At 37.9% G+C, this 14,334-nt stretch overlaps 1 protein-coding gene across 4 annotated transcripts in view; it reads left to right on the top strand.

Moving 5' to 3' along the window:
* LOC133266489 (PHD finger protein 20-like protein 1) overlaps positions 1-14,334 on the top strand; it is a 212,559-nt gene that overhangs the window by 29,739 nt on the left and 168,486 nt on the right. For 2 of the 4 annotated variants that reach the window (XM_061447707.1, XM_061447705.1), the window contains exons 13-17: positions 7,101-7,319; positions 7,510-7,566; positions 8,839-8,943; positions 12,282-12,446; positions 12,815-12,996. In XM_061447707.1, the coding sequence (XP_061303691.1) occupies positions 7,101-7,319; positions 7,510-7,566; positions 8,839-8,943; positions 12,282-12,446; positions 12,815-12,996 (728 nt within the window). The remainder of the gene's footprint in view (positions 1-7,100; positions 7,320-7,509; positions 7,567-8,838; positions 8,944-12,281; positions 12,447-12,814; positions 12,997-14,334) is intronic. The other 2 variants (XM_061447708.1, XM_061447706.1) reach the window with 1 other exon arrangement.

Raw genomic sequence — 14,334 nt, 5'->3', positions numbered from 1 at the left:
ATTTTGTTATTTGCTTGCTATGAAATGTTACTTGAAAATATTTATGAAAAATACCCTAAAATTTATCTATGTCATCTTGGTTCACCCTCACAAAGTCAGCATAGGGCCCAGTACTGGAACTCTGTGCTGCCTCTCAGTTTGTAACAGCTTCCTGACTACTGTGGTTTAAGTGAATTACGTGGATAGAGGCAATAAAGAGATTTGGGGGGGGGTGTGGGCGGTGTGTGTGTTTGATAAAGTGGTTTGCAGGCCCTAAAAGTTGGTTGTTTTCATCCAGTGTATGTTAGATGTCCATATACTTTTTCCGTAAGTAAGTCTTCTTTTTTTTTTTTATGTGAGTATTATACCATTTTTAATTGGCTTCTGAGAAAGAATTCTCACAAGCCCTTTTTCTTTGTTGTTGTTGTTGTGATTTTGCATTTAAATGAGAAGATAGCTCAATAAAGTAAGAGGAGAAAAAAATCCCAGTATTGTACCTTGCTGAGGAAGGTTTTGGTTAATCTGATCAATGGTAAGGAACGACAACGTTACCTTTAAATATGTAATTATGGCAGTCAAACTATAACTTAGTCTTGTTCGGGGGTGGAATAACAGCTTTGCATTAAGCTGCAGTGCTCACTAGAGCAGTGAAGTACACTGTTTAGTATGTATAGCCCCTGCTTGGGTGCCTGCGCACACTGACACTGTTAAGGTGATTGCTTCACTTCAAAAAATAGGACTCAGTAGTGAAATAGCTACTGCGTTGTAGCAAAGCTGTTTAACTTGGTGTAGCAAAAGCTGGGTGGGATTCTTGGATCGATATTGTGTAGATTGAAATGGATGATTGTAATTATCCTCTCTGTCTCTCAAGAAAAATCTATTACTCTCTCAAACTAATTTGTCAAAATAAGGGCAATGGGAATTTCTAATGAGATTCCAGTTAAGCTTTTAAGAAAAAATAACTTATTACTCAAACCATGTGACAGTCTTCATTTGCCTTTGTTACATTGTATAGCAGTAGAATTGCACATTCCTGGGGAAATTACTGTGTCTTGTGCCACTAAGAGAAGTGCTTCTGGGAGATGTATATTTGCCCACTCCTAGAACCCGACTGTAAAAGAAACTAACAGCATCCAACTACCATCTGTTTCTTGTTTATTAGAACTGATTTCAGTTACTAGGAATTTAACTTCTACCTTTTCTGTTATGTTTTCTGGATTATTTAGTGTGGAGTTGGTAATGCTGACAGGTATTTATTTTGATGCCTGCTCCCATCATGGGATTTGCTTGTAGTCTGAGGGAGCTGGTTCTAAACCCAGCATCTATGAGTACACTTGTACCTGTTTATTAGTTGAGCTTTGTCTTGGTCTCACCCACAGCTGAATTTTTAATTAAAGAAATAATATGTTTCAATTATAGCCACCTTTATTTATGACTCTGAAGCATTTGACGTGTCCACACACTGTGTAAGAGGAAACCACTCCCTAACAGAATTATCTGGTATTACTATTTAACCCCAGAACGGGAAGATGGAAGCACTTGCAATCTATGCTGGTGAATACAGTTTGTACTGCTTAGTGGAGCTTTTGGGGATCAACGTGATTTTAACAGCTCTCAAAGAACTGATTTGCCAACTACCTTCTGTCTTCTGGGTTTTCGCCATCCAGACAGATCTGTTTTGTTCCTAATTTTCACATATTACAGTTTTCCTCTATGCAATCTATATAACTGTTTTGAGCTGTCATACTTACTGACTTATTGTCCAAATCTTAAGAGCTTTCAGAAGGATGCAGCCCAGCATCCACTTGAGTGGGAGAAACTTTGTGGGCTGAAAGACAAATGTAAGCAGTTTGATATCTTAAATTCAGAGATTTTATAGAATCAGCTAGGTTGGAAAAGACCTTTAAGATCATCAAGTGGAACCGTTACCCTAGGACTGCCTAGTCCACCACTAAACCATTCAGTTTTGAGCTAGCTGTCTCTGTCAGTAGTGCCTCTAGGACTCTAACTGAAGTTCCTGTGTCTTTTGGGTTCACATCAGTCATTTTACTCTGGTGAAACTCATTTGTCTCATAGTCTTCTCACAGGAAGAAAAACTAAAATGTAACTTTTAAGCCCAGGTTTGAAACCTCTGAAGTTACTTTGCACTTTTGAGTAGCTTTTCTTGTGTTATCTGCTTTAGAAGGCATCTTTCTGCTTTTGACATAGCACAGATTCTCAAGTCATGTTACTTAAGCACCCATAATTATGACAAATCCTTGCATGCTTCAGGAGAATTAATAGAATCCACTCTATCACTACTTTTCTAATGAAACAATGTTTAAACAATGGCAAACTAATATATAAAGGAGAGGTGCCCAATAGATGCTTTCCTTTCTCATTCCTGTTAATGCTTGAAATTGCTGAGAAAAGTTAACTTGCATTAAGCAGGAATATTTGCCTGCCTAAGTGTATTTTAATATATTGCATTATTTAGTCAAGGTGCGGCGACTCTAGCTGTTATAATTTGAGAACTCTGTGTAAAATCCAGACTATTCTGCAACTGTTTTTTAAAAATCTGAACAAACTATTTAAAGTGTCTTTATGACAGTTCTACTGTTTGGCTTTTATTGACAGTCTGGACAGGTCTGCTTTTGACAACACAATGGAATTTGCCATGTGCACTTACATTAGACTTCATGTCTTCATAATCATTGAAGTAGGTAACTGTAGCTATGTTCAGAAGTTAGGGAGGTAGCAGAAGTATATAGACTGGAACAGCCTGTGTATGCTCACTGAGCCTTCTGTGAAAGAGCCATAGTGTTTTAGACCCAGAGATGCAGTTTGTGGATTTGGAAGTTTAGACTTCTAATGGAGGCTATCAGTTGAGTCAGTTGAAAAAATAACTTTTATGTTGTTGAAAATGATGTATTTCAATGACTTTTTAATGCAAAGGATACTAAGTTGGTGTTTCCAGAGGGGAGGGATGAGGCGCACTGAAGTGCGGAAGCGTAACTGGCAGCTCATTAACACATAGATCTCAAAATCGTTGCTCAAAATGAGCAGCTTGTCATCTTCTAAAGGCAACACTGATGAATTCCTTCAGTTCACAGGCTACCTGGGAGTACTGTGTATATTGGTAGGCACTGGTACACTACCAGCTAATTATTGAACAGTGATATTGCTTGCCTACACTGCTGTATGGGCTTACTTGGGATCAACTGATACTGTCCACACATAGCTAAGAGTCCTCGCTTTCATTTGTCAAGCCGTCCTTCCTGTCACTTAGCTTCTCATAGCGTTTCAATCCCAGTCAGTGGGAAATACACACAGAACACTGCAGTTATCCAGTTCTAACTTCATGAAGTTCAGATCTTTCTGCAGTAGTAATTCTCCTTAAATTTGTGATAGTCTTTCTTGGTTTCTGTAACATTATACCATTTGTGTTTAACTGTTATGTATTGAGCAAACAGAATTGCAACAAGCAGTCTGGGTTTTAGAATTGAAGTGAAAGGAAATAGTTACATTTACCAATGTAACTATTATTAGCTGTTCTTTCTTCTAGCTCAGTTTGGATGATTTTACTGGTAGGGTAACATTAGGTTAACTATACAGGAGAAATTTGCACTTACACTAAAAGGAAGGAACATAAATTTTTACATAATTTCATGGATGAGTTCACTGCAGCAGGAACAAAAATGGCTGTTGAACAAAATTGTCAGAAAATGAGATCAGTTGCTCTTTAGTAAACTCTTGACAGTGTTCTTGGTTATCCTGCTTTTAAGAGGTATCTATAGAGTCTTGTGAACTAAAGCTCTTGTTACTTTAGAGCCCTTTGTTTACCCCAAATACCCACTGACAGTTGGCTTTGCTCCCTGATTTGAATATCTGCCATTCTAATCTCCATCCTGAAGTTCCCAGCTTATTCTTTTGGTAGTTAGCTGAAGGCAAGGGAGAACGTTCCATGTTCTTAAAGATACTGTTTTGTGCAGGATCTGGTATTAATCTGTGTATGTATTTTAAGTTCATTCGGATATAAAGTTCATCCTACGCACTGGGAATTCAAACCAGAAAATTAATCACGATAGAACCATGAATTGTGATGGTCAGGTTATGATTTCAGTTCAGTTTTAAAGCAGATTGTGATATGTCTGTTAATAGGAAAGTTGAAACATCAAAAGCCATGGAGCAGACTATCGTGCAACAGAATAAGGCACTTCACATTGGTACAGTTTAATTTGCTGAACTGAAATAAGCAGTCCCATTGAAAGCCCATCTGTGCTGCTGCGCTTGTAGCACCGTGTCTTGTGCTGTGCTTGCACTTTAGGCTTGTGTTGCTTCACCATGCCGGACCAGGAGAGGTAGCACCGGGCAAGTGTCATAAACCGGGCTGGAAAGTGCTGTGGTTTGCATTTAATTTCAATCTGATATCAGTCTTCCAGTGATGGAATTGATATTAGAACATAATTAGACATAATTAGTAGTTTATCAAGTCTAATCTCTAAGCATCTTTCTCTCTGCCGAGTGTTAATTGCAGAGCTCCCACGCTTCACTGTGTGGGAGATGGCTGACTTGACTCCTCCGAAAGGAATAAAATTGCAATTAAAAGTAACAGTTAAAAATATGGTAATAATGCCATACAGGAAATCTTTTATAAACTGATATTCTTCTTGCTGTATTTGCTACTTGCCTTTAAGACTGTGATTATCTGCTTTGTGTAATTTTGTGGTTACTTGTAAGGCACAGTGATTGAAAATCAGACTTTGCAAGTCTTAACACTTTATTTAGGACCTGACAATTTGAGATTCTCAATCTAGAATGATTTTGGATTCATAAAAGTAGAAGCAAAGAATAACAATGCAGTGTATGCAGGCAACAGTGACTTCTCTTTTCAGGTTACTATAGAAAGGCGGTCTGGTGAGCTCTGTCGTTGAGGTGGATATTTGTGTGACTGTAGCAGATTTCTGCTCATCATAAATATTCTCTCAGTTATTTAGTTCCTAGCTATTACTTTGTCAGATGTGCTTGTATTGAAAACTGAGATACTGAAGTTTCTTGCGTTGTGGCTGTCAGAGCATATTTGAATATCCGAGGTCAGGATTTCTTTTGAGTAATGAAGTTTAAATACTGATTCATCTAATACTGAGACTGTATTTCCCTTGAGATAGTTTGGATGGAGTGTTCTCACATCTTTTCATCAATATGGCAGTGACCTAACCAAATTATGTGCATTTGGGCGATCCTTTTGTGCTCCTTTTAGAAACAAGACAAGACGTTGATAGCATGATGATGTGAAGAAATGTCACTTTTCTTTTACTGAGGTGCTAAAATATACTTGATGCTCCACAGATGGCAGAGCAGTTCATTCCTGTAACAGAGACAAATGTTAATTAGGAAACCCAAGAAAAGCATAATTTGGATAGTGTTTTGTGTCAGTGATAAGTATCCCATCAAGCTAAGTCTGCTTGAAATACAGGCAAAGGCAAGAGCCTGAATAGCAAACCAGTCCTGAAAGATTACAGTCTTAGATGGGGTGGTTGATTTGAGATAGTGGAAAAGCTTCCGTAGCCTCAACTGTGGTCATGCAGCTTATGTCTCATGTTAGAAGCCAGCACATCGAACTAAGCAGCTGCTCTTGGCTGCTGGCTGGGTTGCCTAGCATGGTGGTGTTTTGCATCTTGCAGCTGGGAACATCTGGCATTTAAATGTGCTCTGTGATGTGGTAGGTGAGGTACCACTTTCCATTGCTCTTGCTGCTCCTGCATTCTCTCTCTCTGGCATTTTGACTGAGACAGCTGACTAGGAGATGGAATAAGTTTCCTGTAGCTTGCATGTTGAATCATAGCAGAATTGGGTTGGTCTGTCCAAGCCTGGAAGGCTGCTGTCAGAATCAGCTCTGAGATATTCTTGCCATTTCCCCAGAATCATTTTCTGACTGATGAATTTACTAAATTACCTTAGGAGTGCTTATTTAAATGCTTTTTTGTTGTTTTATTATTGAATACTTTTTTAAAAAGAGAAAAGAAGGGGAAGCTCAAAGAACCCGTTGCAGATCAGGTTCATATTTTGTCTTTTGCAATATCTTGACTGCTCATGCGTATTTGTCAGGACATTTTTGGTTCAGTGCTTTAACCCACAAGGGTTTTTTTACATGTAGGTACTTCTGTCGGGCTCTAAGGTCGAGATACACAAAAGGTGACTGGTGCCTCCTAGTGTTTACAGCTGACATTCAAAACCCAGAGCCCCTTATGAGTCTGCAGAGCTGCATTTTTGTACAGTATGTCCTTGGCATGGGCCTGAAATGTGATGGTGAATGGTCTCAATGGTCTGATGAAGTTTACATTTAAATGAAACTTGAAGTGCTCAGAATGTTGATGAACACAATAGTAGAGTCTTAAATGACCTTAGTAATGTTATTTATAAATAACTCTTCTTCTAGTTTAATTATTTGACAATTTCATTGTCCTACTTGGTTATAAATGTTAGCAATGAAATTATAATTTGAGTTTTGTCTTGCCATGTTATTTCCTAATTTGCATCTCAAAGATTTAAAAAACAACTAAATATTTCACTGAATAAGCTTTTCTGAATAGTGCAAGATATGAATTGTCAGTATATGATGCTGGATTCTGACAGATCACACAGCATTTTGCATATAATTCAAATGGATTAAGTACATACATGAAAGATAGTGAATGATTTAAATAAATGAAAGTTGCAGTAAGTGGAAGTGTAAATCTTATAGCACTAAAAACGTACCAAAGCTTAGTTTCACTGTTCATATCATGGAGTGTTAGCTTAAAAGATATTGACGGTGTCAGCACCTTCAACACTTACTGTTCATGTGGGTTTATGTTACAGTGAAATAAAAAGGAAACAAAAAGGCTTAAATGTAGCAGCAAAAGGACAGTTTAAACAGTGCAAGTAGTTTAAAAGTGAGTGCAAATTCCAAAGCAAAGAAACTTTCTGTGGCATGTCTTTTCTTGTATGTAAGACTAAGACCTAGGCATTCATGTGCAGTAATTATATGTTGCGTGTGATGATATTATTACGGATACTTGACATTGCAGTGATCTGACCCAGCCAGTGACCTGGCTACAATCCTTATGGAATGCCTAGTAAATCTGTCTTCTTGTTTTCAGCACCCTCGTCCCATGTACATGCCTTGCATCTGGAAATGCCTTTAACCAATAGTCTAAAGTTACCCAAAGGGAATAGTAAAAAAAAGAGGTCTTCCACATCAGTGAGCTCTGAAGGGACAGAGATACAGTGCTCTGTGCCCATAAAGGAGAAAAGTTTTGAGAGTCTGAAGGAGCAAATATTAAAGAACATGATTGAGAAGGACAAGCATTCAGAAGTTGGTAAACTACAATACTTTTTGTTTCCAGTGCTTTAGACAATAAAAGTAATTCTAAAGTGGCATGAAAAATATTGTCTGTATGTTTCTTCTTATGTACCATTAGGGCTTTTTATGATCTAATGATTTGTACAAGAAAGTGGGTCATCAGCCAGACATTGCACTTACGTCATATATTCTTCTTCAATTGGCAGGTGCTGTGAGAATGGAGAGAAAAGGGAAACTGGAAGAGAAAAGTTCTTCAACATATGGTATGTACGGAGCAATAATATTATTAGGAAAAAAAGAAAAATTCTCTTAACACTTGATGTCTGTGAAGAGCAGATGTAAAAGCATCAAGTATTTCCTAGGCCCAGCTGCACTTCAATTGTTTAGGTCTTAAAACCAGGTTTTGTATATATGATAAGTTTATAGTACAAGAGAACATCAAAGTGCCCATAACAAGTGTTTGGAAGGACCTGTGAGAGACCTGGGCTAAAAAACGCAAGACTTTTTAGTTACATAAGTGATAGCTGCCTTTATTTCCTTGTTCTGATCAGTTGGGATGGGAGGTGGAAGAGGAGAAAACAGTTCAATGTTAGTAGCAAAACATTTGGCAATTCTTGAAAGAAAATATAAATTAAGAAGGCCGTAGTTTTATCCTGTGTTTGAAAAAAATAGGAAAAATTGTTAAAGATGGTCAAGAACTTGTAAGTGATTTTTCCTTTGTTTCCACAAGGTAGCAGTTCGGATTCTGTATTTCCTTAGAAGATAAAATGACTCAAATTTGTGTGCAGGAAATCCTTAAATACTGATGCTAAGGTTTTATTTTCTATAACAAGTCGATTTTCTTGTTATTTATCTCACTGCTGATTACTCAGAAAATGATGATGGAGTGAAAATGTTGTGGGATGTTTGTCTGGGGAAAATTAACAGGATAAATAGCATGTTTCTGAGACAAATTACTTGTCCTCATGCATATACCAACAGTGGGTAGAAGTGAACCATGGTGTAGAAAATGGATCATGAATTTTAGAACAGTTTTCTGTGAGCATGTTGCTATGCAGTAAAAGGTGCTGACAGCATCAGCAGATTTGTGATACTGAGATTTCCTGTAGAAAGGAAACAGGCCTAATATGTGTTTTTCAGATGATGTTATCTTTTTACTTTGGGATTTTGTTCTTTTGAAAGCTTTCTCTCTTGGCCGAGCCTTTTTGTTATAAGCTGTAAGTAAAACAAGTGTTACAAACTGCCTAAATAATGACACTTACTTTGTGTGCTTTGCTATGTCTTCTTCTGCTATGATACTTCATGTTGGAAGTACTTAAAATGGTAAAGTGCTATTCGTTGAGAGAGATTCCTTTGACCCATTCTACCAGCAATTAATGAGACATGTCCAGGATATCAAGTAAATTAACGGAATCATTCTGATCAGACTAAGCAGCTGGAATACTTGATTTTGGATGTCATGTTTAAGTTATACCAAGTGAAGCAAGTAATGTGGAATGATACTGCTGTGTTAAAACATTACATTTCTATTTCAGGTAAAAGGAAAGAAAAGGAAAAGGAGAAAAAAGAGAAAAAGGAGAAAGATCATAAATCAAAGCAGAAAAAGAAGAAGAAAAAAAAGAAGAAATCTAAACAGCATGGTGAGTTCAATTTACTTTTACTAAATAAGGAAAACCACTGGATGTAGTTCTTGCATTAGGTATTAAAGTTTGTTTCTAAAGACTATGAATGTCATATTTTAGAAATTCCAAGAACAAGTTTTGGGCTAAATATTGGAAGGACACTGATGTCTGTCGCCTCATTTTTGTGCTTATAGCCTGTCTTTATGTGAGGTAGATACTTCATAGATGGTTTTACTTCAAAAGATGTGCTTGCTCTTCTCATCTCTTTAAATTCTTCATTTGAAGCTCTGTATATGCACCCTGCCTATTTTGTTTGGACATTAAAATTATTCTAGTATCTGTGTTGCTGAATTTTAGTGGTTTATTGTATAAAATTCAGCCCCTTCTTAACAGTTAATCCTTAACTGTTGAGGTTGGCATCTCTGTTGCAACAACCTTGTCTGTGGTCTTGACAAATGGTGATTCCATTTGTCTTCATCTCACTTTCCTTATTTTGACTTTTTGACCATGTCACTCATCTATTTCTTTTCTCTCTTATTTTCGTTGCCCAGAGGGGCAAAAATAATTTGGGTTTTAGATACGAGGCTCTAGGTAGCTTTTACTTTTTTAACAAAGCAAAACCCCTTTGAAACAAGTCTGCCTTTTTTTCTGCTTGTTTGAGCATGCTCGTGTAAGTATGGTTTCAAGTTTTAGCTCCATCCCTTCTGTAACTCATTGGCATGATTTCCATGGAAAAATTGGACTTTTGGGTGTTCTGTCTTTTGTAATAAAAAGGTAACTATCCTGCTGACCAGCACAGTTATACTGTTTCTTTGTATTTCTTCCCCTTTTCCACATCATCTGGTTCTTTTAATCTCCCATAAGATCACATTACAGGTTCCTTGGTTTACATTTTTTAGCATCCAGTGCAGCTTTAGTTGCAACATTATGGTAGTAGAAATAATGGCGTGGGCAAATGCAGACTCATTCTGTCTTTTTGTCTTGAGAAGGGGAAACTTTAAATCCTGTCATACAAAGACTTTCCTAGAAATTTTTCCTAAAGAGCATGTGGAAGAACCCTGCAAATTAAAAGGAGCTTCTGGCCACAGACTTTCAAAGATGCCTTGTGGATCTTTAGACTGGTTATGCATTTTTTCTGTCCAAAATTTGTGCTAGAAATGAAAAATGTTCCCAAATCGTGTAGTGCTTGAATATGACCTGCAATAATTTTGAGGGTGGTGAAATACTGGCACAGGTTGCCCAGAGAGGTGGTGGATGTGCCATCCCTGGAGACATTTAAGGCCAGGTTGGATGGGGCTCTGAGCACTTGCACTGGGCAGGCATCTAAGTATTTTCAAGAAGATACTGGAAAATGCTAGGTATACGAGAGCTAAAGATAAAACAAAGACCCCAAGACCTGAAGCAGTCCTGTATGCTTCATCTGTGATTATTAAAACACAGGAGAGTGAGTTAATACTCTCCACAGGTTCCATGTTTAGAAAGATGTTCAAAAGTAATGTGCCAACACCTTGTGTACAGCAGTATCCCTGGAAGCACTCTCAATGCAGTTTGATTAGAGTGAGAACAGCGTTTTACAGGTCCTCTGTTCTTTGAGTCTATGACTGAGTGTTCGTGTAAAGGTGTTGAAAAAAGAACTTGCATAAAAATAAGCAAAATAATGATGAAGGATTTGAAAAAAGGTCTTTGGACTGGAGTGGTTTTAATAGGTAACAAGCTGCAGATTTGAAGTAAGGTCACAACTATGAAAGTATATTTTGTAGTAGGGAAACTTGAACACAGTGTTTCCCTGAGCGTTCCGTTTCATGTATTTCCAAAGAAAGGAGTAAATGGGGAAGTTATCTGTCATCTTTGGTGTTGAATCCTGGAATGCAGATGAATTGTCAGAAAAGGCTGATGTAGTGCACAGTTTGGAAAGTTCGGAAGGGATTGGTTGGACTGATGGCTTCATCTGAGCATGTGATACTTGGCCATTCCCCAAAGTGCTTAAGGTCAGGGAATCTAAGGCTTTGTGTTGTCTGGGTTGCAGCTGGTTCTCTGGTTCCTTACAGCTCTGATATGCAGTGAATTCTGCAAACCCTATTCATCCAAACTGATTCTATTAGAGTATCTCTTGTAAATTAGCATCGGAGCTGTGTTCTTGTGCCCAATATTTGCTTTGGTTTTATGTTGTTGAGGACTTTTTGCCAACTTTTCTTTAAACGGAAGCTTGGCAGAAGTACCCTGATTAAGTTCCAACTTCTAGGGGCCATATCCACTGCTTGTAAATATTAGGAGAAAACTGTATACCTCCCAATGCCCAACACATAGCAGTCATAAATCCAGATGCAGAAAGCCATGCGAGTAAAACATGAGCATTTTATTCTTTGTTGCAGTGAGGTTGACAGCAATGCAACATGAAGTAGTCAACTGCTCATTGATTTGACTCTGTTACAGTGGATATACTTAGGAAATGTGGTAGATAATTTGGTTTTGACAGAAGGAGAAAGTAAATATGAAGAGTGGATTTTTGGAAGGTATTTAGGAGAGAAGCATATTGTGGGACCCATTGCAAGAAAACTCTAGATACACATGGTAGCATCCGCGTTTGGGATGAAAGTGTAGAAATGTGATTACTCACTCATACTTGAAGCAGTAAGTTCCAAGAGGAGTAAATAGCTACTTTTAATTATCGTTTGACCAGCATAAGACAGACATGGACCTGCTCAAGTGGGTCCAGAGGAGGGGAGCAAAGATGACCGGGGCTGGAGCAGCTTCCTTGTGAGGACAGGCTGAGAGACTGTTTAGCCTGGAAAAGAGAAGGCCGTGAGAAGACCTTCTAGCAGCCTTCCAACACCTAAAGGAGTCCTATGGCAAGAGTGGGGATGGATTGTTTATCAAGGGAATGTAGCGGTAACAGTTTTAAATGGAAAGAGGGTAGATTTAGGTTAGATATCAGGAAGAAGCTCTTTGCTCTCTACTGTGAAAGGCTGGTGAGGCATTTGGACAGGCTGCTGGGAGAAGTTGTGGATGCCCCATCCCTGAAAGTGTTCAAGGCCGGGTTGAACAGGGATCTGTGCATTCAGAGATGGGGGCTGGGAGAAGTTAAATGGGTAATACTTGGCTTAGCTATTAAACTTCATTGTTTAATGCTAGTTTTTTTTTAAATAAAATGTTATGAAGAGCTTTTGCATTTCATATTTACAGTTTCATCATCCTAATACCTCAACGTTGATATCCATTACTGCTGAGTTTAATGGAAATTATATATGCTTATATGAATTTAAGAATGTATATTATATAATTAATAATATACGCTTAATATTTTTTCCAGTTGTCATAAACTTTACTTTTGTAACAGCAACTTATTTCATTTTCAGATTATTCAGATTATGAAGATAGCTCTGTTGAGTTCTTGGACAGGTGCTCCTCTCCATTAACACGGTCCTCGGGGAGCTCTCTGACTCTGCGCAGTATGTTCTCAGAGAAGAATACATCATACCAGTATCCAAGAGCTATCTTATCTGTTGACCTTAGTGGAGAAAGTAGGTTGGCTGAACAGCAGCTTTCAATCTGTAGGTTTAATAATTTAAGAAAGAGATTTTTTTTAAAGGCAGTAATTCGGTCTGCCTTTGGGATTGGAGCTTTAAATATGGTAACTGATTTATACTTCGTCTATTTAAATTAGAATTCTTACACTCCTCAAGCTGTTCTTCATTGTACTTGCTTCGGTTAAGAGTTGTTACTCTGCTTCTGAGGAGATCACATTAAAGGTATTTTGCAGAATTCATCAAGAAATGCAGTATGCTAGTATTTTGCTATATGAAGGTTAAGATTTTTTGACTGACCCCCCTGTATGTCTGTAAACTATTGTGTCTCTGCACTCACAGTTTCACGTGTTTATTTTTACTAGACCTTTCAGATATGGAATTCTTGGATGATTCCTCTACAGAGAGTTTGTTACTTAGTGGTGATGAATACAATCAGGATTTTGATTCAACTAACTTTGAAGAGTCTCAGGATGAAGATGATGCTCTAAATGAAATTGTTAGATGCATTTGTGAACTGGATGAAGAAAATGGCTTTATGATTCAGGTAAAGAAATTTGGGGATGTATTTTCTGTATGAGTGTCTTGATTGTGAAGGTGTCTTTTTGATGTGTTGGAAACTCAAGTTATATAGAGAGCTGTAAATAGAAGTGAACAATTAACAGTATTTCTGCAGTCTGCATTTGGCATTGCTCTGTTTGGTGTAAGCAGAACTATTACTCTAGGATGGATTTTCTCTAAGACTTTGATATGTAGAACAGGTTTGTAAGAAAAGGTAACTTTTTTCTTTATAGCCAGTTAGTAAATTTGGAATAAAATCTCCTTTCCTGCACACAAATCACGGCTTCTGTCCTCAAACCATCTTGATTATACCAGCCCTTCTGGTTTGGCGCTTGTGCTTTGCAGTGCCAGTTGTAGAAGTGGCTCTGCTTACTGTGAATATATCTCAGCTGTATGCAGGACCTCTACTATACAGACGTTAATATTGTCAGTAACTTTGATGTGTGCATGATGTGCATGCTTCATCTTCAGAATAGCACTTCTCAAACTAGAATAACTAGCTGATTTTAGAAACGACTAAGAATTTCATTTTACTTGGTATAGAAAAAAAGGAAAGAAGAGTATGCGGTGTCTGCACAGCATTCAGGTGCTGATAGATTGTAAATCCTGCTGCTTTTTGATTTGTACTCCAATGAGGGGAGCATTTCCCATCTAGTAATCAATAATTTAAAGTCTTTGTCTCAAGGAATTCATAATACTGTGATTAGATCAGATGCAACTAACAGTGAGGAAGACCTTGGTTGTCAGTAACTTTAAAAAAGCCTTGAACTTCCTGTAGATCCCCCCCCCCCCTCCCCCCCCAAAACAGGTTTGTATTAAACTATTAATGTGGTACAGTTTCTGTTGAAAATATGGAGCCTTTTTAGTTGAGATTTGAAGGAGGCAAGGATGGCTGGCCTATCCTTACTTAATGGACTTAAAGTCTTTTGGAAATGACAGGAGTTGAAAATGAAAGACACAAAGGCTGGTCCTGGGAACACACTCAAATTCATTGCTGTGTTGGAGGAACTAAGCAGGAGCTCGGCTATGGTCATAATGTGGAAAAATGGAATGCTGTAGAAACCTGTGGAGAGAGGTGGGAGGAAATTGTAGCCATTGCAGTATGACAAGAGGAAAGGTGATTTTGGTATTTCGAATACTCAAAAGCATGGCAAAGCAAAGAGGAGAGACTTTCAGAAGGGACCAGAAGATGTTTAAGACACAGGCAAACACTGAGTTGAGAAACTGAAATGTATTTTTAAATGGGAGTTTCCTGCCCATTTCTATAGTTCAAGTGACAGCCTGATTTTTTTCCTCTTTATACCTTGTCTCACTGAGAGCAACC

The sequence above is a fragment of the Pezoporus flaviventris genome, unplaced genomic scaffold (assembly GCF_033815535.1).
Source record: "Pezoporus flaviventris isolate CSIRO_AGI_PZ_B2104156 unplaced genomic scaffold, CSIRO_AGI_Pfla_v1 ptg000007l, whole genome shotgun sequence".
NCBI lineage: Eukaryota > Metazoa > Chordata > Aves > Psittaciformes > Psittacidae > Pezoporus > Pezoporus flaviventris.
This window is presented reverse-complemented; position numbering and strand designations above follow the sequence as displayed.